The sequence below is a fragment of the Sinocyclocheilus grahami genome, unplaced genomic scaffold, assembly GCF_001515645.1.
Source record: "Sinocyclocheilus grahami isolate Dianchi unplaced genomic scaffold, SAMN03320097.WGS_v1.1 scaffold279.1, whole genome shotgun sequence".
Lineage (NCBI taxonomy): Eukaryota > Metazoa > Chordata > Actinopteri > Cypriniformes > Cyprinidae > Sinocyclocheilus > Sinocyclocheilus grahami.
The window spans coordinates 940,370-964,841 of record NW_015505458.1 but is presented as its reverse complement, the minus strand read 5'-3'; the positions used below and the strand labels follow the sequence as shown (position 1 = coordinate 964,841).

At 37.1% G+C, this 24,472-nt stretch overlaps 1 protein-coding gene across 1 annotated transcript in view; it reads right to left on the bottom strand.

Annotated features, from left to right (window-relative positions):
• Positions 1-12,296: 12,296 nt before the first annotated feature.
• LOC107600169 (probable E3 ubiquitin-protein ligase MID2) overlaps positions 12,297-24,472 on the bottom strand; it is a 49,860-nt gene continuing 37,684 nt past the window's right edge. Inside the window, exon 10 of the mRNA XM_016291994.1 lies at positions 12,297-12,560. Within this exon, the coding sequence (XP_016147480.1) occupies positions 12,297-12,560 (264 nt within the window). The remainder of the gene's footprint in view (positions 12,561-24,472) is intronic.

Genomic DNA, 24,472 nt, shown 5'->3' with positions numbered 1-24,472 from the left:
GCTGGTATTAGAGTATATTAAACACAGCGTTTTGTAATATATGTAATCATACATGAATTATAATTAATATCATGAAATAGTGAAGTCTTGTAAATATTTGACATCAAGAAAATGGGACGTTTGCACTAAGAATTCTGTACTCCTTTGAAAGTGTTATCTTGTATAACCAGTAGGTGGCAATCTATAGTAAGGAATTGGGTAGTCTTGCTTTAATATACCAATCCAGAAAATGAGCATATCATATTCTTATATCTCGACACTATTAGTCACATCACAGGGACTGAAGTATAAAACTGCTTCATTTTAAATTCACTCTATAGTGAAAACAGAAATTCATTATATCAGTGGTGCCCAGTAGACTACTTTTTCAAGTGATTTAACCCATTTTTCGGCCAGAAATGAAATGTTAAGAGAAATGATCTCTTAACATATCCGTTAAACAAAGCTTGCAAATGTAAAAAGTAGTGGAGAATATCATGTGAACATTTCCTGCTGTGATTTCACTGCACTATTGCAATGTAAAACAGAAGACATTTGCTGAATATGTAAATTTATGGGCCACAGCTGCAGCTGTTTTCCACTTAAGGCGTTTTCCCTTAAACTTGTCCAGATTATTCCTATAGGGAATTAGTCAGTGTGATCGAGAAACTGCCATGTGTAACTGAATGACTGACCCTGTATTGTATTTCATTTAAGAATGCTCACAATCTGCCTCTAGAGGAAAGTGTGTTATCAAGCCAGCGGTAGCATGGGAAAGCTGCATCAATTTTTTTTGCTAGTATAAGATGACATAGATGTCCTCACATAATGAGGTTTTGGCTGTAGATGGTCTTCGCATTTTGTTTTAATATCTCTATAAATGAAAAAAAAACTAAATTGTATTGATCACACTTTGAGACAAACTCTCAAAATTGCATCAGTCCCAGGGTCTGTTTTTATATCGTATCATGGTGTATTTAAATAAGCTTCCACAAGTATGAGAAAGGCCCTTTGGTAAAGACATGCGAATCCTTGTTCATCAAAAATCAAGGCCATGCTGATGTCAAAACAAGTGTGTGTTTTTATAGATCTCTAGCCACCAACTTAAAAACTGCTGTAAAGAAAAACAACTCAGAACATTATAAATGTAAAGTCATTCCCACAAAATACATTTATTTTTCATGTTATGTCCTGGAAAGAGTAAGAGGAGTCATTCAGGATAGAGCTTTAAAATTTTCCATAAGCCTGATGGATTGCAGTGTGTTTCTTTATTTATCCGTCTATGCATTTGTATGAGTGGATGAGAGACCTGAATAGATGCCGACAGGCCTGAGACCGCTTTGAGTAGCAATCACCTCTGTGCCTTGTCACTTTAAAACCGTCAATATTTCATCCATAGTAAAACTAGGGACTGGAAGAGCTTGTAACTTGTGTCTTCAGGGCTTTGTACTAAGTTTGATGCATTATTGATTGATTGCTGCATGAGTGCTCCACCCTTCAGCTCAAATGTGCTTTCTTCTTGCTTTTTTGTTTGCATATTATTCTAAAATGAGGCTAGGGTCCTAATTAAGAGTCTTTCTTTGTTTTTGCGTTGGAGTTTGTGACATGCATCAATAGAAGGAAAATTAAAAAAAAGTTTCTGAAAAATGACAAGTTGAAAGCAAAGTTCTTTATTCACTCGTTGTGTTGTTGTTTTCCTTGGTGTGTCCTAATTATATTTTTTACTTAATGATGAATTTAACAACCTGGTTTAATTCAAATGTAGTGTTGATAGTCAAATGAGATTTGTACATGTTGCTGTCAAGGTTGCAGTGGTCTAAATTAATATTTGGAGAGCATGTAAAGACTACAGTTTTTATTGTTTTAAAGCATTCAAAAGAATTATTAGAATAAAAATTTAATGGGAATAAATGCTTTTTTCCAAAATTTTATTAACATTATGTTTCATACAATTATATAGATAGAATATTTTAGAAATAAAATATTTTAACTTTTTTAAATGATATAATATCAGTATCAAGATATTATATACACAATTAAAAAAAAGAAGTATTCTACATATATATTTTAGAAATAAAATCTTTTAACTTTTTTATATTATATATAATATCTTGATACTGAACATTTTTGTGAATATATATATACAAGAAAACATCAAGAAGTTTTCAAATGCAATGAGCTTTGTCTATTATTGCTCTTCTGCAAAATGTCATTTTTTTCTTATAGGCCATATGTTTTTTTCTTTTTTTTGTGTCTGGTCAACAGCCACTTTGCGAAACATATTCAGGAAAATCATCTTTAACAGTCATGATATTCCAAAGAGAAAGGAAGCTCCAGAGAGAATGGGAGGAAACTCAAACATGCAAACCTGTTTCCCCTGACCTTTAATAGACAGCACATGTCTGGCCTACATCGGTGTGAGATTTCTCTGCTAGATAGCATACTGCTCCTCACACATGTGTTCCATTGAAAGCTGGATGTTTAAATTCCCAATTTTCTTATCAGAAAATATTTTAATGGAAAATATTAGTTCCAGCAGTACTATAAATCTAACCCACTTGGCTAGATTCGTTCAAGACCATAGGAAGGAAGTAAAGAAAAAACATGCATGAAAGTGAAGCTCACAGCATAAAAGTTTTGTTCCTCTTCTAAGCAGCAGAATACTACAAACAATAATAACCTCCAGGCTGACTGTTTTTTTGTCAGAGCTCTAAAATATTGATGTGCCATTGTATCCGGTGAAACAGGCTCACTGGAGACCAGTGAGTATTAGAGAAGTGAGGTGGAAGACGGTGACAGTAGCCTGCACTCTGACCTGCTCCAGATGCGCCTCCAGGGACGCCACTGATCACAAACCCCATCTCCCTGTGAAAAGCAGCCCTATTCTAACCCAAGACCAGAGGGACTAAAAGCAGCACAGAAAATTACATCTAACTCATCAACTCCGCCTGTGTATGAAAGCAAATTGCTTTATCCAGCGGAAGAGTAAAAGCCACATACAGGAAAGGTTGATGGCACTTTACCTGATCTCACCATCTTGAGCTGACGCTAGGTTAAAAATAACTACGACAACAGCTGTCTGAATGCCTTATGTCAGGTATTTTTTGTCAGAGCTCTAAAATATTGATGTGCCATTGTATCCGGTGAAACAGGCTCACTGGAGACCAGTGAGTATTAGAGAAGTGAGGTGGAAGACGGTGACAGTAGCCTGCACTCTGACCTGCTCCAGATGCGCCTCCAGGGACGCCACTGATCACAAACCCCATCTCCCTGTGAAAAGCAGCCCTATTCTAACCCAAGACCAGAGGGACTAAAAGCAGCACAGAAAATTACATCTAACTCATCAACTCCGCCTGTGTATGAAAGCAAATTGCTTTATCCAGCGGAAGAGTAAAAGCCACATACAGGAAAGGTTGATGGCACTTTACCTGATCTCACCATCTTGAGCTGACGCTAGGTTAAAAATAACTACGACAACAGCTGTCTGAATGCCTTATGTCAGGATTGTACAACATGAATCTAACCATGAAACTGCACAGCACAGATTTATACTACAGTTCAGCCATTAAATATATAGGCTTATAGGTGTTACTACTTTGAATAACCATATGCTCCAATGAAATGTTGCTCAGATTTTTAGATAATATCAGTTGATTGCTATACAAGCCTGTTTAGGCCTTAGAATACAAGAAATGAAAAACTGTCATTTATTTAATAACTTATTTTGTGATTTTACATGTTGCAATATGACCACAATAATATCCACAATGTGATTTTAAGTATCAAACGTGACTTTGTATCTTATAATTGCGACTTCACTCACAAAAGGAATTCATATCTATCTTACACTGTGACCTTAAATTTTGCAGTTGCAGTGTTTATTCTCATAATTGTGATTTTATAACTCACAACGTGACTTTACATGTCGCAATATGACTTCATATCTCCATAACGTGACTGTAAATCTTACAGATGTGTAAGTTTCTCATAACTGAGATTTTATACTTCATAATGTATGACTTTATATCTCTCAATTATGATTTTATCTTAAATCTTGCAGTTGCAATGTTTTTTTCTCATAATTGCAAAACTCACATTGTGACAATGTAATGCAGTATGACTTAATATCACCACAGTGTGACCTGACATCTCACAGCTGCGACAGTTTCTCATAACCACGCTTTTATAACTCACAATGTAATTTTAGATCTCTCAACTGTGATTTTATCTCACAACTTGACTTTAAATTTTAATTCAAAGTCTCAAAGTTTCTTTCTCATAATTGAGTTTTTATAACTCATAATGTGACTTTAAATGTCACAGTATGATTTTGTATCTCCACAGTGTAACTTTAAATCTTGCAATTGTGACATTGTTTCTTATTACTAAGTTTTTATAACTCATAATGTGACTACATGTTGCAATATGACTTAACGATATTAAAGGGTATTGGTCCCAGTCTGCTATTGTGGTTGCTGGTCCGTAATCTTCCTGTGAAGGTATCTCACAGGAGCTGGATCCATAACTCACAATAAATGGTGCAGAACAATTTGAACCACTCAAAAGTGGAGTGTTTGATGTACTGGAACAGTCATAGGCCTAATGCGGTTTTGTGATCCCTCAGGCATCTCTTTAACATTAGGATCTCCTTGGTGTTTGTTTTTGATTCACTCATAATTCATAGTGAAACTCTCTGACATTTGAAAGCTTAGAAGCTTATGCCTAAAGAGGAACACGGTAGCACTTTTCTACTGCAGAATGCATTTGTGTGTGTAATTAGACCTATGAATGACTGATTTTTGTTTTTTGTAAAACCAGTAGATGGTGATTTTTTATACTACACACATTCATACCATACAGAACATACATATACTGTATTTATGAGTGAGTCATTGAGTCATTCACTGAAATGATTTGTCTAAAAACACCACTGCTTGGTGATGCTCGAAGATACAACAGCGTTGTTTGAAGCTATTTTCATCAGCAGCCCAAAAATCGCCAAAGTAACTGTCAATATTGTGTGTAAAATGTAAATTTCTCAGCCATAACTTATTGTTTATTACTTATAAAGCCCTGAATGGTTTAGCACCTCAGTACTTGAGCGAGCTCTTATCTCATTATAGTCCTCCACGTCCGCTGTGCTCTCAAAACTCTGGCAATTTGATAATACCTAGAATATCAAAATCAACTGCGGGCGGCAGATCCTTTTCCTATTTCGTGCCCAAACTCTGGAATAATCGACCTAATATTGTTCGGGAGGCAGACACACTCTGTCAGTTTAAATCTAGATTAAAGACCCATCTCTTTAACCTGGCTTACACATAACACACTAACACATTTCTAATATTCAAATCCGATAAAAGATTGTTAGGCTGCATTGATATTAAAGGGTATTGGTCCCAGTCTGCTATTGTGGTTGCTGGTCCGTAATCTTCCTGTGAAGGTATCTCACAGGAGCTGGATCCATAACTCACAATAAATGGTGCAGAACAATTTGAACCACTCAAAAGTGGAGTGTTTGATGTACTGGAACAGTAATAGGCCTAATGCGGTTTTGTGATCCCTCAGGCATCTCTTTAACATTAGGATCTCCTTGGTGTTTGTTTTTGATTCACTCATAATTCATAGTGAAACTCTCTGACATTTGAAAGCTTAGAAGCTTATGCCCAAAGAGGAACACGGTAGCACTTTTCTACTGCAGAATGCATTTGTGTGTGTAATTAGACCTATGAATGACTGATTTTTGTTTTTTGTAAAACCAGTAGATGGTGATTTTTTATACTACACACATTCATTGAGTCATTCACTGAAATGATTTGTCTAAAAACACCACTGCTTGGTGATGCTCGAAGATACAACAGCGTTGTTTGAAGCTATTTTCATCAGCAGCCCAAAAATCGCCAAAGTAACTGTCAATATTGTGTGTAAAATGTAAATTTCTCAGCCATAACTTATTGTTTATTACTTATAAAGCCCTGAATGGTTTAGCACCTCAGTACTTGAGCGAGCTCTTATCTCATTATAGTCCTCCACGTCCGCTGTGCTCTCAAAACTCTGGCAATTTGATAATACCTAGAATATCAAAATCAACTGCGGGCGGCAGATCCTTTTCCTATTTCGTGCCCAAACTCTGGAATAATCGACCTAATATTGTTCGGGAGGCAGACACACTCTGTCAGTTTAAATCTAGATTAAAGACCCATCTCTTTAACCTGGCTTACACATAACACACTAACACATTTCTAATATTCAAATCCGATAAAAGATTGTTAGGCTGCATTAATTTGGTCAACCGGAACCGGGAACACTTCCCATAACACCCAATGTACTTCTTACATCGTAAGAAGAATGGCATCTACGCTAATATTTGTCTGTTTCTTTCTTATTCAGAGGTCACCTTAGCCACCAGATCCAGTCTGTATCCAGATCAGATGGTCACTGCAGTCACCCGGATCCAGTACGTATTCAGCCCAGATGGTGGATCGGCACCTAGAGATGACCTCTACAATTCTGAATGTCAGCGGAGACCAGGACAACTAGATGAGCCCCAGAGACAGATCCCCAGTGAAGACCTTGTCTCCTAAACGGCCACCGGGACAAGACCACAGGAACCAGATGAGTCCTCTGCACAATGTCACTTTGCTGCAGCCTGGAATTGAACTGCTGGTTCGTCTGGCCAGAGGAGAATTGGCCCCCCGACTGAGCCTGGTTTCTCCCAAGATTTTTTTCTACATTCTGTTACAGATGGAGTTTTGGTTCCTTGCCGCTGTCGCCTCTGGCTTGCTTAGTTGGGGACACTTCATTTCCAGCGATATCGCCGACTGAACTGAGCTTGATGATGACATCACTGAATTCAATGATGAACTGCCTTTAACTGAAAAATGAATGTTTACAATTGTCCTTTTGCATTATTGATACACTATTTTCCTATTTAATACTGTAAAGCTGCTTTGACACAATCTGTATTGTTAAAAGCGCTATTTAAATAAAGGTGACTTGACTTGTTTGTTGAACTGTGTAAAAGCAACATCACTCTTGAAATCTTAAACTCCTCCTAACTGGGTTTAGATCCAGCAAAGGTAAGGCCATGAGAACACATAATGACAACAATCTCTATAAATCAATAAGATTAAAAGTTGGGAGAATGCAGGAGCTTTGTTTCACCTGAAGCTTAAATCGAAGTGCTTTGAATATTTAATACTGGACAAAGACAAGCAGAACTGACCTCCGCAGTGACCAAAGACAGCTTTCATCCTTCCCATGGTTATTCCTCTAGTCCTAAACCATATTCTCCACAGGTCACTTCATATTTCATTTTACAGAGGCATGAAAACCCGCTTTTTTCTCAGTGGGTGGAAGAGGTTTTGTAAGGGCTTTGGAAGTGTTCTCACTGGGGGAATCCCGGTTGTGTGGAAACAGCAGAGATTTTGAAGATAAGTCTTGTCTAAATGGAAGATCTGTAGAAGGAACTTAATGGACAACTGTGCTTTCTATTCCAAGATTTCTATCTAGGAATGTGCTGTGCTTTAACCTACCACTGCAACGTGAGCAGAAACCAGCAATATATTAATATTAATATTCCAATATCAGAGTTTCTTTTTCAAATAAGTAACGCCAGTTACTTTGTTTTCCCATTTATTGACTGACAGCTCTCCTGTCCCCATGTTGAGAGAAATGCAAAGTGCAAAGGCATTGTGTGCGCTGTGTGAATATGACGCTTACTGTAGTTCTATACTAAATGTGAACATGCATTTACTCATCTCACTTGCACAAAATAGATTCAGCATGCCACAAAATTAATAAAAACAGTGAAATGCAAATTCATAATATAACTCAAACCTGCAATAATTATGTTAACAAAAAATTAACTTGTGTCTTTGCTGCTGACCTTCAGTGATTCAATTTAACCATACTAATAAGCAAAAATGACTTTATGTTATTGAGAAGAAAGTGCTGAACTTTCTTCTCTTGCATCCTATTCTTCATGCATTCCAGAATGGCAGCACAGTTGAAAGGTTTGTTTGAGCTGCACCCTCCACTGTACAAATGTAAATTAGTATTTCCTTCAGACTGAGGCTTATTCATTTCACTTTTGGTGTGAACGGGCTTTTACATTTGTCAAAAATCAATTTTTTAATAGCCTAATAAATACAAACAAGCAACCCTAATGCCAGATGAGAAAAAGTAACGCAAAAGTAATGCAACATTACTTTCCATAAAAAGTAACTAAGAAATTAGTTACATTTTAGGGAGTAACGCAATCTTGTAATGCATTACTTTTAAAAGTAACTTCCCCCAACACTGCTAACGTCCAACTAAGCGGGTGTTTACACTGTTTTCAATCAAAAATGGGATTTTACTTTTTCAACTAAAAACAGGATTCAAAGTGCATGTTTTTGAAAACGATACTGTTATCGTCTCTGTGTAAACTATGAAAATGCAGATTTGTGAAAACAGTGATGTTATGCATGTTCAGTCTACAGGTGCAGGCATGTAGTGTTTCTTTACAAAGTGACATCGCCAACTACTGGCCTGACATGCATAACACAGCGTTTTTAGTCGTTTTTAGGAAGTTTAGGGGATCGTTCTGATAACGTTGTCATCTGTACACAAAAGATTTCAAACACTCAAAAGGAAAAACTGTTTTGTTTTTAGTACATTGTTGTCATGTAAACGTACTCTAACATGTTTCAGAAAAAGATTCCATGAATGAGAAAGTCTGGCCAAGAATAGATAACCAAGATCAGATAACTTTGAACGAATGTTCTATTAATGCTACTGAAAGAACCTTGCAAGAATGTTAGCCAAAGTTATGAGAATGTTGCCTGTTAGCTGGGCTTTATGGGAGATAATAACATTTCAGTATAGTCAAAAACAAAATAAATGTCTAGAAGGCAAATAAAGTTCATTACTTCAACTTGAATTTGCCATTATCGAAAATAAGAGAGTGATGATGGCAGGCATCTTCAGTGTGCCAGAGAGCGAATGCTCATAACCTTTTCAGCCCTCTCTTGCATAATTATGCCCGAGGGGAAAGCAGACAGACACTTTTAACAAATAACCTGTCACCCATGCAAGCATCTTTTTACTTTTTAATCTCAACATCCTTAATCTAAACTCCTTTAAAAGCCATCTCAGCTGAAGCGATAGATGCTTCCGATGCTCTCTCAGTATGACTGTCTGTGATTTACCCGGCTTGCAACAGTGTGATGTGATCTGTGGTGCAAATGATCTAATTAGTCAAATATCTTGACTACTCAGACCTGAGAAGTCTGCATGTCTTGTTCCTTATGGTGGAAGCTTGTCAATTAGAGAGTTGTTTGCTTCAGCTAATTGTGAATGCGTGAAGGGTTCTTGTCCTTTAAATCTGTTTTGAGCAAAAATACAATATTGAGTAAACTTTAACTAAATATAGGTTAAGAAAATACACCAGTAAAATTAAAATGACACAAGAAAAGTATCTTATTCTGCATCAATAATGAGTATTTAATGGATTTGCAATGTAAGCATATAACACAATATGTAAACATTACTATATGGAGAGCAAAAGCCTTACACACGAAAAAAAGATCGTCGTCAATACCTTTGTGTTTCACCTGGCTCAGGAAAAATGGCCCATCACTCAATGTAATGTGCCATTCTAAGAGCTGTCAGTCATAAAAACTGCAGAAATAAATGCCACGAAATACTGATGCACAGGACAAGTGTTAGTTACGAAGGGTTGTTAGGTGCAAACTGTTGAGGCATGTACACGATTACACTTATAATGCTAACTGTGTCTGAGGATAGTGTGATGCTGTTTGACTCATGCAGCAAATGAGCATGACACAAAAATCTGTTTTGAGCAAAAATACAATATTGAGTAAACTTTAACTAAATATAGGTTAAGAAAATACACCAATAAAATTTAAAATGACAAGAAAAGTATCTTATTCTGCATCAATAATGAGTATTTAATGGATTTGCAATGTAAGCATATAACACAATATGTAAACATTACTATATGGAGAGCAAAAGCCTTACACACGAAAAAAGATCGTCGTCAATACCTTTGTGTTTCACCTGGCTCAGGAAAAATGGCCCATCACTCAATGTAATGTGCCATTCTAAGAGCTGTCAGTCATAAAAACTGCAGAAATAAATGCCACGAAATACTGATGCACAGGACAAGTGTTAGTTACGAAGGGTTGTTAGGTGCAAACTGTTGAGGCATGTACACGATTACACTTATAATGCTAACTGTGTCTGAGGATAGTGTGATGCTGTTTGACTCATGCAGCAAATGAGCATGACACAGAGGCCTAGTAAGACAGTAAAATATACAGGGAGACAATGAAGTTTAAGCCTTTAGCCAATGACTTCACAGTAGTGCAACATTGTGAAGCAGTCTTGCCCCAGATCAAAAAAGTACCATGATATTAATGCCCTCGAGGAGCTTGCTTGTCCTACCAAAAGCTGCATATGTAATATGACACATGTATTAAAGGAATAGTTCACCTAAAAATTTGCTGAAATTTTCTCACCCTCAGGCCAGCCAAGATGTAGACGAGTTTGTTTCTTCATCAGAACAGATTTGGAGAAATGTAGCATTACATCACTTGCTCATCATTGGATCCTCTGCAGTGAATGTGTGCCGTCAGAATTCACCAATATATTAGTTTAGAACTGTTTTTGCTTGTAAACCACTCTTGATCTGTGCATATTTCTCTTCCGATTCACACAAGATTACTTTTTCTCTGGAGAAAGCAGTATTATGGATAGAGGACTTGCGTTTTAGCTGGAAGCAACAAATGGAAGTTAAAATTATGGATTTATTTCTTACAAACACACAGCTTTTTGCGGCACAAAATGTTAATTAATGGACTGGAGTGGTGTGGATTACTGTGATGTTTTTATCAGCTGTTTGGACTCTCATTGTGACGGCACCCATTCATTGCAAAGGATCCATTGGTGAGCAAGTGATGATGCCACATTTCCCCAAATCTGATCTGATGAAGAAACAAACTGAACTAGATTGCAAAAAAGCAGATTTTGAACCATGCCTTCAACAAAAAAAAGACTTCAAGTATAAGATAGATTGATATAAAAGCCACAGTTTTGAATGCTTAATTAATTACACCTCAATATTTTGGTAAATGCATTTATATATCTATAAACTACTTGTTTTGGTCAAAGTTTGAAATATTCTCCTCATGAAAGAATGAAATTTCTAGATGAATCCCACGGAGGCATGGCATTTCATGTGCAGTACTTGAGAAGAAATGGCAAGCTCACTGAAGGGCATCAAAATACCACAAAAGTTCCCCCTCTTGAGTCTTTTGTAAATTCTTACCCAGAATGATGTAAAGCTCCTCTGAGACAATGGTCACGGTTGACTCCAGAGAGAACGATGGTGCAGCATACCGACACAACAGACTGGTGCAGAGCCACTGAAGCCCGAGGAAGACGACGATATCCTGCTCATCGGTGTCCTTTGAGGAGAGGACACGTGCACTGGAGTCTCACACGAAGGACAGCAGCAGCCTCCAGCTGTGTGCGGGCATTAGCACACCCACAAGTACCTATGCTTGATCAATGACTCAATGTTACACAACTCTTCTATAGTACTCAGGGATAATGTGGCTAGACAAGCACAAAGGGTTGACACAGGGGACAAACACACCTGCCAGAATTCAACACTGCTGATTGCTGCCGTAGTAAATTGTGTTTACAGAGCACTCTACAGGAGCGCATTTACACATTTAGAAGGCTGTCTAGTTTTCGAGCACACAATCAATATTTTGTGCTCTTAATTAGCAAGCACTTCTAATTGCCTTGGGAATTGATTGAATTAGGAAATGTGGCCGTTACATGTCAGAATGGTGCCAGGTGGTTGGAGGCAGCTTTATGATGTCAGCAGAAAAGAAAGTTGTTTCAGAGAGTTATTAAATTTTATATAGGGAAATAAATTTCCCTAAAAAAAATAAAAGGCAGTCCCAGATCCGGGCGGAGCAGGCAGTTCAGGTTACCATGGCGGAGCTGGCAGCTCAGGAGGCCATGGCGGATCCTCCATGGCTTTTGTCGGCTCGGCCACGGGTATATGGCCCCCCAAAAAAAATTTTCTTGGGAAAGACTAGGAATCCTCCGGGGCGCTCTGGAGGAGCGGGCACTTGAGGGCGCTCTGGAGGAGATTCAGGGAATGGAGCCCTCCTTGGGCTAAACACGGGGACAGGAGCCCTCACTGGCCTAAACTTGGGATCTGGAAACCTCTCTGGGTTATACTCGGGGAACAGGAGCCCTCCGTGGGCTATACTTGGGAACCGGAGCCCTCCGTGGGCTTAACGGGAAATCAGGAGCCCGTCCTGAGCTAAACCGCCACCGGGGTTGCCACGGGAGCGGCCGGTGGGCTGGAGAGAGCCGTGGCTGGCGGTCTTGACTGAGGAACGGCCGGCGGAGGGGTTCCGGATCGGGATCGGAGACTCTCTATACACCGGATGACTGTCTCCTTCCAGTTGAGGTCGGCGGTGTCTGGGAGCTCCGTGGGCTGATGGAAAGTCATCCCAAGCCAGAACAGCGTCACAAGGGTTTTCCCCTTGAGGGATCTGACGAGGGCGAGCGGCAGAGAGAGAGACGAGGAGTGCATCAATCCAAATGGGTTTAATTTAGACAAAGGAACACGGAACACTCATGCTATACATGTAGACATGAACAATACCGGACGCTGAACTAAAAACAGGAAACACTATTTAAACACATGATAAGACGAGGGGGATGACGAGACACACCTGGGATCAATGAAAACAAACTGGGAACACCTGGGATTAAATCAACAATCAGGACAGGAACAGGAAACTAACCAAATATGGGTATAAACACTGGGACACAGGGAGTACATGGTGAACAAAACACAAGCCTGACAAAATCTAAACAAGTTGTGCTCCAAATTTGAGGTTGATATCTTAAAAATGAGCTTTTAGTAAGATTTTGTTTGGGCGCAGTTCCAAACTTTTCCCATTAGATGCCAGCTATATTCTGCTGGCACAGCGATGGGATTTGTGATTCGCAGTTCGGTATAATTACAGGCGCATGGACCCAAACAGTGAACATGATTTCCCCAAATACATGTTCCTGGATCAAAATCCCAATCAACCAATCAGAATTGAGGGATAAATTTACAGGAAATGTCTGTTTTAGGCTTACAAGGGTTATGTGCTTCTGCACCCTTGTTATTCAATTCCATCTGATCTTTGAGATAAATTATGGGTAGGGTTAGGGTTAGGTCTATGTTTTTAGACAGTAATGTTGTTCCAGGATCAACAATACATGTTAACAAGCGTAACTTGGCAAAATCACGGCGACCGCACAGAAACACACACACACACAATATTTTGGATCTTGAGTCCTGAGGTCCTGAGTGTAACTATTTTGTCTACCTAGTGTAAAATAGATTTATTAAAGGAAATAAGGGTGAAATATTACAATTCTAATAAAAATACACACTTGTGGCAAAAATTATGCTGTTGGCATTAACACAGGAAAAAGACACAAATTCCATAAGGAAGCACACGGGTTAAACTTCAAATATTCAGTTTAAGCAACGCTGTAATTTTTCAATTAATACAATACTCAGAACACCTTTGCAACTGCATAGCAAGGACACCTGCATGGGCAAGCACAAAAAAAAGAAGAAAGAAATTAGTTTAATACAAATTTAATTTCAGGGCGCATTCAGGATGGTCTTACTCAACCAAAGCTCTTACTCAAATGAAACAGGCACTAATCATCAGTGAACAACTGTAAACACTCATGTCGAAATGGCCTGGAAAATGGGGCATAGTAATAAGCTTCAAGCCTTTCAAGCTGCTTTCTCCAGAATCCTCTGACAGCTTTCAAAGCGGAAGTCTAGAAGCATACGATTCAAGGTTGTTCATCCCGTTTATTATGAGCGCCTGAACTAATTAGGTAAACATTGTGCCCTGAATAAATCTGTAGTTAATCTTTCTTTATCCACATGAAAGACTGATTCGATTAAATATCAAAGGGTTAGACAAAACTAGAGAGGACACAGGAAAAATCATTCCCAGAAGGACGAAGAGGTATTTTTGGAGAGGTGTTTACGCAGAACATGCGCTACTAGATCAAAGAGCTCAGGTGCTCGATTTCATTCATTAATCGACAGACATTCAAATTACCATCGCTCTTCCCCAAGAGATCTCGTCTCAAAGGCTTATGCTATCTGCATGTACTTCCTCCCACTGCTTTCAAGAATTGTTTTTTGGTTAATTCAGTTAAATAGTGATGTCTGCATTAACATTATAATAATGATAACTGATATTATTACAGAAGGATATAGCACTCTGCTTTCGGCTTTCTTTCATTTACAATTATTGTTATGTCTGGTTCTGGACTAACTAGATAGAAAACAAACAAAAAAAGAAATACAGTTTGAAACTTAAGACTTGCACTATTTTCCAGTCTAAAAAAATCTAATACTGTAACTTACTTCTGCCAGGAACACGGAACACTCATGCTATACATGTAGACATGAACAATACCGGACGCTGAACTAAAAACAGGAAACACTATTTAAACACATGACAAGACGAGGGGGATGACGAGACACACCTGGGATCAATGAAAACAAACTGGGAACACCTGGGATTAAATCAACAATCAGGACAGGAACAGGAAACTAACCAAATATGGGTATAAACACTGGGACACAGGGAGTACATGGTGAACAAAACACAAGCCTGACAAAATCTAAACAAGTTGTGCTCCAAATTTGAGGTTGATATCTTAAAAATGAGCTTTTAGTAAGATTTTGTTTGGGCGCAGTTCCAAACTTTTCCCATTAGATGCCAGCTATATTCTGCTGGCACAGAGATGGGATTTGTGATTCGCAGTTCGGTATAATTTCTCTCTCAAACATTACAGGCGCATGGACCCAAACAGTGAACATGATTTCCCCAAATACATGTTCCTGGATCAAAATCCCAATCAACCAATTAGAATTGAGGGATAAATTTACAGGAAATGTCTGTTTTAGGCTTACAAGGGTTATGTGCTTCTGCACCCTTGTTATTCAATTCCATCTGATCTTTGAGATAAATTATGGGTAGGGTTAGGGTTAGGTCTATGTTTTTAGACAGTAATGTTGTTCCAGGATCAACAATACATGTTAACAAGCGTAACTTGGCAAAATCACGGCGACCGCACAGAAACACACACACACACAATATTTTGGATCTTGAGTCCTGAGGTCCTGAGTGTAACTATTTTGTCTACCTAGTGTAAAATAGATTTATTAAAGGAAATAAGGGTGAAATATTACAATTCTAATAAAAATACACACTTGTGGCAAAAATTATGCTGTTGGCATTAACACAGGAAAAAGACACAAATTCCATAAGGAAGCACACGGGTTAAACTTCAAATATTCAGTTTAAGCAACGCTGTAATTTTTCAATTAATACAATACTCAGAACACCTTTGCAACTGCATAGCAAGGACACCTGCATGGGCAAGCACAAAAAAAAGAAGAAAGAAATTAGTTTAATACAAATTTAATTTCAGGGCGCATTCAGGATGGTCTTACTCAACCAAAGCTCTTACTCAAATGAAACAGGCACTAATCATCAGTGAACAACTGTAAACACTCATGTCGAAATGGCCTGGAAAATGGGGCATAGTAATAAGCTTCAAGCCTTTCAAGCTGCTTTCTCCAGAATCCTCTGACAGCTTTCAAAGCGGAAGTCTAGAAGCATACGATTCAAGGTTGTTCATCCCGTTTATTATGAGCGCCTGAACTAATTAGGTAAACATTGTGCCCTGAATAAATCTGTAGTTAATCTTTCTTTATCCACATGAAAGACTGATTCGATTAAATATCAAAGGGTTAGACAAAACTAGAGAGGACACAGGAAAAATCATTCCCAGAAGGACGAAGAGGTATTTTTGGAGAGGTGTTTACGCAGAACATGCGCTACTAGATCAAAGAGCTCAGGTGCTCGATTTCATTCATTAATCGACAGACATTCAAATTACCATCGCTCTTCCCCAAGAGATCTCGTCTCAAAGGCTTATGCTATCTGCATGTACTTCCTCCCACTGCTTTCAAGAATTGTTTTTTGGTTAATTCAGTTAAATAGTGATGTCTGCATTAACATTATAATAATGATAACTGATATTATTACAGAAGGATATAGCACTCTGCTTTCGGCTTTCTTTCATTTACAATTATTGTTATGTCTGGTTCTGGACTAACTAGATAGAAAACAAACAAAAAAAGAAATACAGTTTGAAACTTAAGACTTGCACTATTTTCCAGTCTAAAAAAATCTAATACTGTAACTTACTTCTGCCATACTGCTTTTCCCGAAGGGTGATTTTATTTGTGCACTGCTGTGCAATAAATCTCAACTGTCAGTCATTCTGTTTTAAAATCAGTCTGGAGCCTTTACAGTGCCATCATGTCAATGTCTAAGCTGAAGAAATGTGTAACAGCCAAATGAACTGACAATACCTCTTTAACAAGGAGATCCAGGCAAGCAAGAGGAAACAGGATCTAAATGTGGCAGTTTAATCAATGAAAACAAAGCAGGAACAGAATCCAGGGAAACACAGGGAAACCAGGGTTTAAATACACAAGGGTTAACAAGGAAATAAGACACACATAGGGAAACAATCAAATGAACCATTGATCAATAAAACTACTAAGAACTACACACTGGCACAGGAAACAGTAAAATCAAAGACAAGAACTACAACATAAAAGTCCAAACACAAGACAAAATCGGAAACATGTCACAATCTATACATATATGAAGTTTTACTGCATGCCTTTATATACTTGTTTTTTTCCCCCCTTAATCCTCAAGTTTTGTTCAGTGTCTAAGAATCCCCAAGGCCATTTTAATAACTAAAACAACCTACATAACATTGAAGAATCCAGTTAATACTCAAAGACTTTTCTTTGTCTTATGAGAAATGAATCTATAAATTTTAACTTAATTTCATGTTTCAAAATGTTCTCAATGCGAAATGTTACATTACGTTTGGTGTCTCAGAGTCTCCAGATATAAAACATAAATATATTTTGTTGTACTGGATTTTTTCTTCTTCTACAATATGTTTTAGCTGGGGTCAAAAAAAAAATCCTCCAAACAATATTGTATAAATAACATTTCCAAAAAGTGCATACTTAGTTTATATGACAGATGGCTAAAGCTTCAATAATATCTTACCTGGTTTTGTTTAGGTTAGAGGAATATTGTTTAAAGAAATTACAGAAATTGTAATAATATTCATTTAATCACATTTTTTTATATTATTTTTATTTAAATATACGCCTTAACCAGTTTCAACCAATTTTATTTTTTATTTATATACTATTATAGTATTTATTAATATTTTAAATTAGCTTTTATATTTTATATTACCATTTTATTTTTAATTTTAGTTTAACTTTTAATACATTTATGTGTTTTGTCATTTTTTCTAGTGTTTTAAAGCTAAATCCATTTAGCTTTCATTTTTATTTTAGTTTTAGTAATTTTAGTGCTTCAACTTTAACTTATTTCAGTTATTATTTGTTTTTTTTCAGATAGTATTTTTAGTTAGTATTTCTTTGAATAATTAAAAAAAAATTTAAGTTTAGGTTTTTCAGCTTATATGTTTTTATTTTATTTTGATTTAAGTGATTGAAAATGTTTTAGTTAGCAATAACTGAATATATGAGCAATTTGAAAATTGTCTCAACATGTCATTCCAAATTTGTATGACCTTCTTTCTTCTGTGGAACATAAATGGAGGTATTTTGAGATATGTTGCAATAAACAATATGTAAAAAATATGTTTTGTTTCCCCTGACTTCCAATGTATTTTTGTCTAAACAACGGATTATATTCCATTATATTATATTCCACAGAAAAAAGGAAGTCATACAAATTTATGACATAATGACAGAATTTAGATTTTTGGGTGGACTATATTGTAGGCTCTGTCGCTACACCTCCTTGTGATGGACATCCTGCAGTTAGAAGTCAGAAGACCTCAGAATTACTTCAAACACAGATCCCAGAATAACAGAATGCACAGAATCCCCACAGGACTAGAATTTAGAACACGACTGTTACAATCCCTTTTTGTTTTGAGTGAAAGTCAATGTCTTGGGTCTGAATAACAACACAGGAAGCAACGTTTCTTCTCAGCTGGATCTAACTGATCGATATGAACAGAATATGTTGCAGAGGAAAAAGTCACATACTAGTACAATCGAGGCTGCCTAAACCGAATGGTCACCTAGGGTCTCACACTGAGAGAGGGCCAGAGAATGCAATAACTCACCCTTGGCTGATATCAACAGTAATCCAATTCCAGCATCAATCAGCTGGAGATCTATGACCACACACTTGAGCCGGTGACCAGTTCCTTGTGCCTGTCAGAGGTCCTGTACCTCCAGAGGTGTGCTGAGATCTTGCAGAAACGCTGGGCCATCACTCTCTGTCAGACGCTACCATAAAGCCCTGAGGCTCAGGGATACATGGACGGCGGTGTGATTGATGGCTCCTTGTGAGATTAATCTCGATTGAGTCCAGGAAAGTAATGATCGACTGCCTGTTAGATCCTCATTGCGCAGGACTTAGAGCGCCTCTTCATCAGTCAGTTGGCTGGACGCCATGTCACCGGCCCAGTGTGCTTTTTCTAAGAGACAGGTGGTACTCCTCCGCTGCTCCTCCTCACCTCCAAGCATGATGTATTTTCTTGTGCAGGCCGATTGGAAAAATATAGCATTGTGAAGAAGTGTGATCAATAATGAATGAATTGGAAAAAATAGGCCATCCGGCAACTGTATTAAATAAAGCAGTCCATTTTTTACATTCACTGCAGTGAAGCTTGAATGCGCAAGCAAGAAATGGCTTTGTCTTGACTTAATGTGAACAGTGATGCATGCTAATGCTAATGACTATTTAATAGGGTGACCAGTCGTCCCTGCTTTCCAGAGATGGTCCCCATTTTCAGTGGTCTGTCCCTGGCTGGAGCGGTTCTTGGAAATGTCCCCATTTTTTTGTTTTTTTACTGTGTATTCAAAACATCCTGCCGTATACTATTGCTAAAAAGAACATTATAGTGTGCAATTTCAATCTCATCTTTAATCACTTTTTTTTAGAAAAAAACATGACACAAAATTTTTTTTTTTTTTTTTTACCACCATGCATCCAATGTTATTATTCAGTATATACTCAGCAATAGATCATGGATGGATGGATAGATAGATATCTTTAGTCAAGTATATACTCCGTGATGGATGGATGGATAGATAGATATCTTTAGTCAAGTATATACTCAGTGATGGATGGATGGATAGATAGATATCTTTAGTCAAGTATATACTCCGTGATGGATGGATGGATAGATAGATATCTTTAGTCAAGTATATACTCAGTGATGGATGGATGGATAGATAGATATCTTTAGTCAAGTATATACTCCGTGATGGATGGATGGATATATAAATATCTTTAGTCAAGTATATACTAAGTGATGGATGGATGGATAGATAAATGTTTTTATTCAAGTAAACTCAGTGATAGATAGATGGGTGAATGGATGGATGGATAAATGCCTTTATTCAAGTTTATACTCAACAATAGATGATGGATGGATACACAGAGACAGACAGACAAACAGACAGACAGACAGACATATAGACAGACAGACAGACAGACAGACAGACAGACAGACAGACATATAGACAGACAGACAGAGACAGACATATAGATAGACAGACAGACATATAGACAGATAGATAGATAGATAGATAGATAGATAGATAGATAGACAGACAGACAGACAGACAGACAGACAGACAGATAGACAGACAGAAAGACAGACAGACATATAGACAGATAGACAGACAGAAAGACAGACAGACAGACAGACAGACAGACAGACAGTCAGATAGTCAGATAGATAGATAGATAGATAGATAGATAGATAGATAGATAGACAGACAGATAGTCAGATAGATAGATAGATAGATAGATAGACAGACAGACAGACAGACAGACAGACAGACAGACAGACAGACAGACAGACAGACAGACAGATAGATAGATAGATAGATAGATAGATAGATAGATAGATAGATAGATAGATAGATAGACAGACAGATAGATAGATAGATAGACAGACAGACAGATAGATAGATAGATGGACAGATTTGACCAATTTCGGTTCTACTTTATTGCATTAGATCCATGCAATAGTAATTCATTATATTCATTATAAAAAATATTAATGCCAGATCATAATACAAAACCAGTTTAAACATTTCAAACTAGAATTACATTATTTTCTGGATTTTTAATTTGACTATTAATGTTGCCATGAAGGATAATAATGGTGTTGCTTTCTCATTCTGCTGTTTTATCTTTCATCACACTGAAATTAATAAATGATGACAGAAGTTTCATTCTTAGGTGAATTGTTCCTTTAAGCCCATTTTTTTGCACATCTATTTGAAATCTTTCCATGAATTTCTCTCATATTGAGCAGCAGCTGGTAATATGGAGGGTGGGGGAGCTGTTGAAGGTGGTGTGGTTATCAGTGGAGCAGATGGGACTAATGTGGGCTGTTTTGGGGATGTTATGAAGGTGTCAGAGAGTCATCAGGTAGATGCAGCTGCTGCAGGTGCTCAGGAGCCATCAGCCAGAGCCTGATGGGTTTTACTTCTCATTACATTCAGTCTGTAAAGTCCACTACACCTCTGAATAATGCTACCAGCATAACACCTTTATGTAATGAATAATGCTGCCGGATTTCAATAGGACTTAGTGAATTACAAGATTTTAGAGTGTGCAAGGTCAGGTGAGCTGGATTTTGGAACATGCTATCGCTACTGGAGTGCTTTTCTTTATCTGCGGCATTTAAATGTAATTTCAGGGTCACCGAGAAACCTTTTGATCCTGTTTGCGTAATTAGAACGCTTCAGTCTCATATTCATTTATCCTGACAAAGTGCCACTGTGACATATAAGAGCGATGCTAAAACACACTTTCAGGCAGATCTAATTAATTTGTTGTTTTACATCACATTAAGAGACAAGGTGACAAATGATATAACAAGTCGTTCTGGATCCTCTAATTACTTGTGTAATTAAGATGGTAATTAGAGGGTGTTTAACTGCAGACTAGGTGATGAAGCTAAGTGGGAATTAACATTATATTTAGCTATTGGGCAATCTGGTACATATAGGACTCACTGTAGAGCTTGATTGACAAGACTTGCTGAGACTTTGATGTAAGAGCAACCTCAGAGTTACAACGCTCATGAAATTCTTATCTGGTTCAAAGTGCTCACTGCAGTTTCCCTCAGTTCATGTCTGCTTCTATATGTCGATATACAGAGTCTGAACCTGTCAGAACATACACTTTGGGGTGTGAAGCGGGGTTTTCAAACTTTTTGATTCAAAAGACCCCCAACTATGATGTTCTCTTTACAAGGGATACCTTAAAATATAGGAAGGTTTATATTTTCTTGGATAAAGGTTCATTTGTACTGTTTGAGAGAAATAGTAAGAAATTGACTTTTATATTTGTTTATATTGTACTAAAGCCAAAACCATTATTTAAATATTAAATTATTATAATATCTGGAAAATTATTAAAATATCTAGAAGTTATCAGAATTTTTACTATAATGATGTGCTCGGACAAATGTATAAAAAACACTGCAATATTACAAAACAAAACAAAAAAAAGTTAAATGAATTTAAATAAATTTGACAGGAAAACCATGCAATTTTTTAACACGTTAAGAGAGATGAATTTCTCTTTCATTTTTAATTTTTCTTAAAAGCTAAATAAAGTCAAAATCTGTAAATGTGTTAAATATTTTACATTTTATTAAATTTATTTTGTAAGCTAATGTCAAGTTAACAGTAACATGTTAATAAGCCAAAAATTATTTGCAAACACTAAAATGTTTTTCTCAAATTTTCTGAGGACCTCCACTTCCCCAAAATATAGTTTTAATATTGTTGTAAAAAATGTATTGGCGTTCCATTCTTACAGCAGTTTAAACACTCTACATTAGAAAAAAATGGGTAATTTGAAATTTATGAGATCCAGCGGAAATTAATACTTTTACTTAATTACATTTCCAAGGCAGAAGTTTCTTTTAATTTCATGTAGACCTCAGAAGTACAGAGCATTTTCGCAAATCATCATGACAAATCTTCCTTTATCGTACTAATCAATCAAATTAGCATCCAAGCAGAGCTTTTATAATCAATAGCATCCATTTCCAGAGTAAACTGCATTTGGACACAACAATGGTCATTTGTCCTTTTGAAGAGACGTCTCATCAGTCAACACAAAAAAGCAATGCATTTTATTTATAGCCATTCCTGAAGATCATTTCTCAGCACTTTTCACACCTCTGCATACTGCATGCTGCAAGGGTTTGCATTTCTCAGAAAACATCATTTTACTTGCAGACTAAACAGGACATCTCTGAGTATTCACGGAAAAGGAATAAAGCCTACACAAAAAATAATGCCTCACTGAACACAGCGCAAGATTAACCTGAGATCTATTCCTCGATCAATGTGAAGCTAAGCCTGCTATGCTTATAGCCAGCTTAACAAATCACACGTTCAGCACAACAATCTGGCACATGCCACAAGCTTTCATTCCTACATTTTAATCTTTTCTGCTCGCATACTGACACACTCACTGTCACTGATACTGAATATTTCAATCTGGAGGCTTTGCAGCCGTAGTGGCAAAGCAATTTAAGGTCTTGTGTTGTGGTAGAGAGCAGGCAGTGGGGTGAGCTCTTCAATTTGGGCCTGATTTCCATGCTCACGCATGGAGTCTGTGATAAGAGTCATTACCGCGGAGAGCTGTAATCACTGCCTCCGCTGTGCAGGACTGATCCGAGAGCAGTGATGAGATACGGAGGCACTGTTCGGTTACAGACAGAAGCAGCAGCTTTAGTTACAAGGTAAATTTCACTTCTCTGAAACCTTTGGAGGAACATTCATAATCACGATACTAGAACAAGCCATTTCAAAGTACTCTGTTCTGAATATAAAATCATTCATATAAACATACTGCCTGATGTTGTTCTGCTTTAATGGCCACATCCTATGACCTTATAGTGGCTCCAAAAAGTATTTGTGTACACTCAAGTCACACTTACTGCATGGATTACATTGCATTAGATTACAATGTATCAAAAAGCGCAAACAAATGATGCTAGAAATATTCTCACGCCTAACTTCAAAGTAATTTGACATTTTTAGCTTGGTATCTAGCATTGTTTCAAGATGATTTTCAGGTTATGTCTACACTTTTAACAAATACACTTGAAAATGCATCTTTTTCTCCACATTTTGGCCTTCTCTTCACACTGCTGAAAACAGATCTTTTTGAAGACGCTCTCTCAAGTGGATACATTTGAAAAAAAGAGGTATTTAAAAATTTTAGCTCATTACATTAACTATGAACAAAATCCACTAAAGTTTAGTGTCTGTGTCAGTCTATGATTATGCTAAATTACATAATATAGTAAAGTAAATATGGGCAAAAATATGATTTCACACATTTAAGCTTTTGTTTTTAATAAATGTAACAATTAACAACACAATAATACTTTTAAAATGTTAAAATACACTTGTTAATCCCCTTTCCACCAACACTGAAACGCATACAGATCTTCATGTGTATTCTTATCAAAAGCATAAGTATATAAATGGAAGAGAAAAGTGCAACGTCTACCTTTTGTGTAAGCGCACTTCGTTTGCCAATAAAACCATGTCCAAATACTTTGGGCCTGTCCTAATACCCTCACTTGATGTCTTTTCACCTGACCACTCGTCTACTTACATCAGAGCTGGGCAACTTCGGTCTCGGAGGGCCACTGTCCTGCAGAGTTTAGCACCAACCCTAATTAAACACACCAGAACAAGCTAATCATTGTCTTCAAGATCACTAGTGTAGCGAATCAGCTCATGGGGAAATGTGAATAATTAATCATAACTAGTTATAATTAATTATAAATATTTAGATCCGCTGTAGATATTTAGCTGACCTCTCAGGGTCAACTGTCTGTCAATTCTAAGAATGTTAATTTCCTGGTTAAGGGAAATAACTTTCTTACTGTACAATTCTACAAAGAGCTTGTAGCATAAATCTGCATGATTAAGTGACTCCAGTTATGAGCAAACAATGAACAACATCAAGTGTGATACAAGTAAGACTTTATTAACTACATAAACACTTAAACTAGTCTAACATACACATACACACACACACACACACACACATACAGTTTGTATAGGAAAGGGTTAAAGCTTAACGCAGTGAAGATAAGAGAAATAAGAATATGAAACTATGGTACCATTTGATATTCAGCAGATCTACCGCCTGAAGGAAACATCAGATTCTTAGTTCAAACACACCTTTGTAAAAAGGTGCAAATTATACCTAATGTATCAATTAATAAG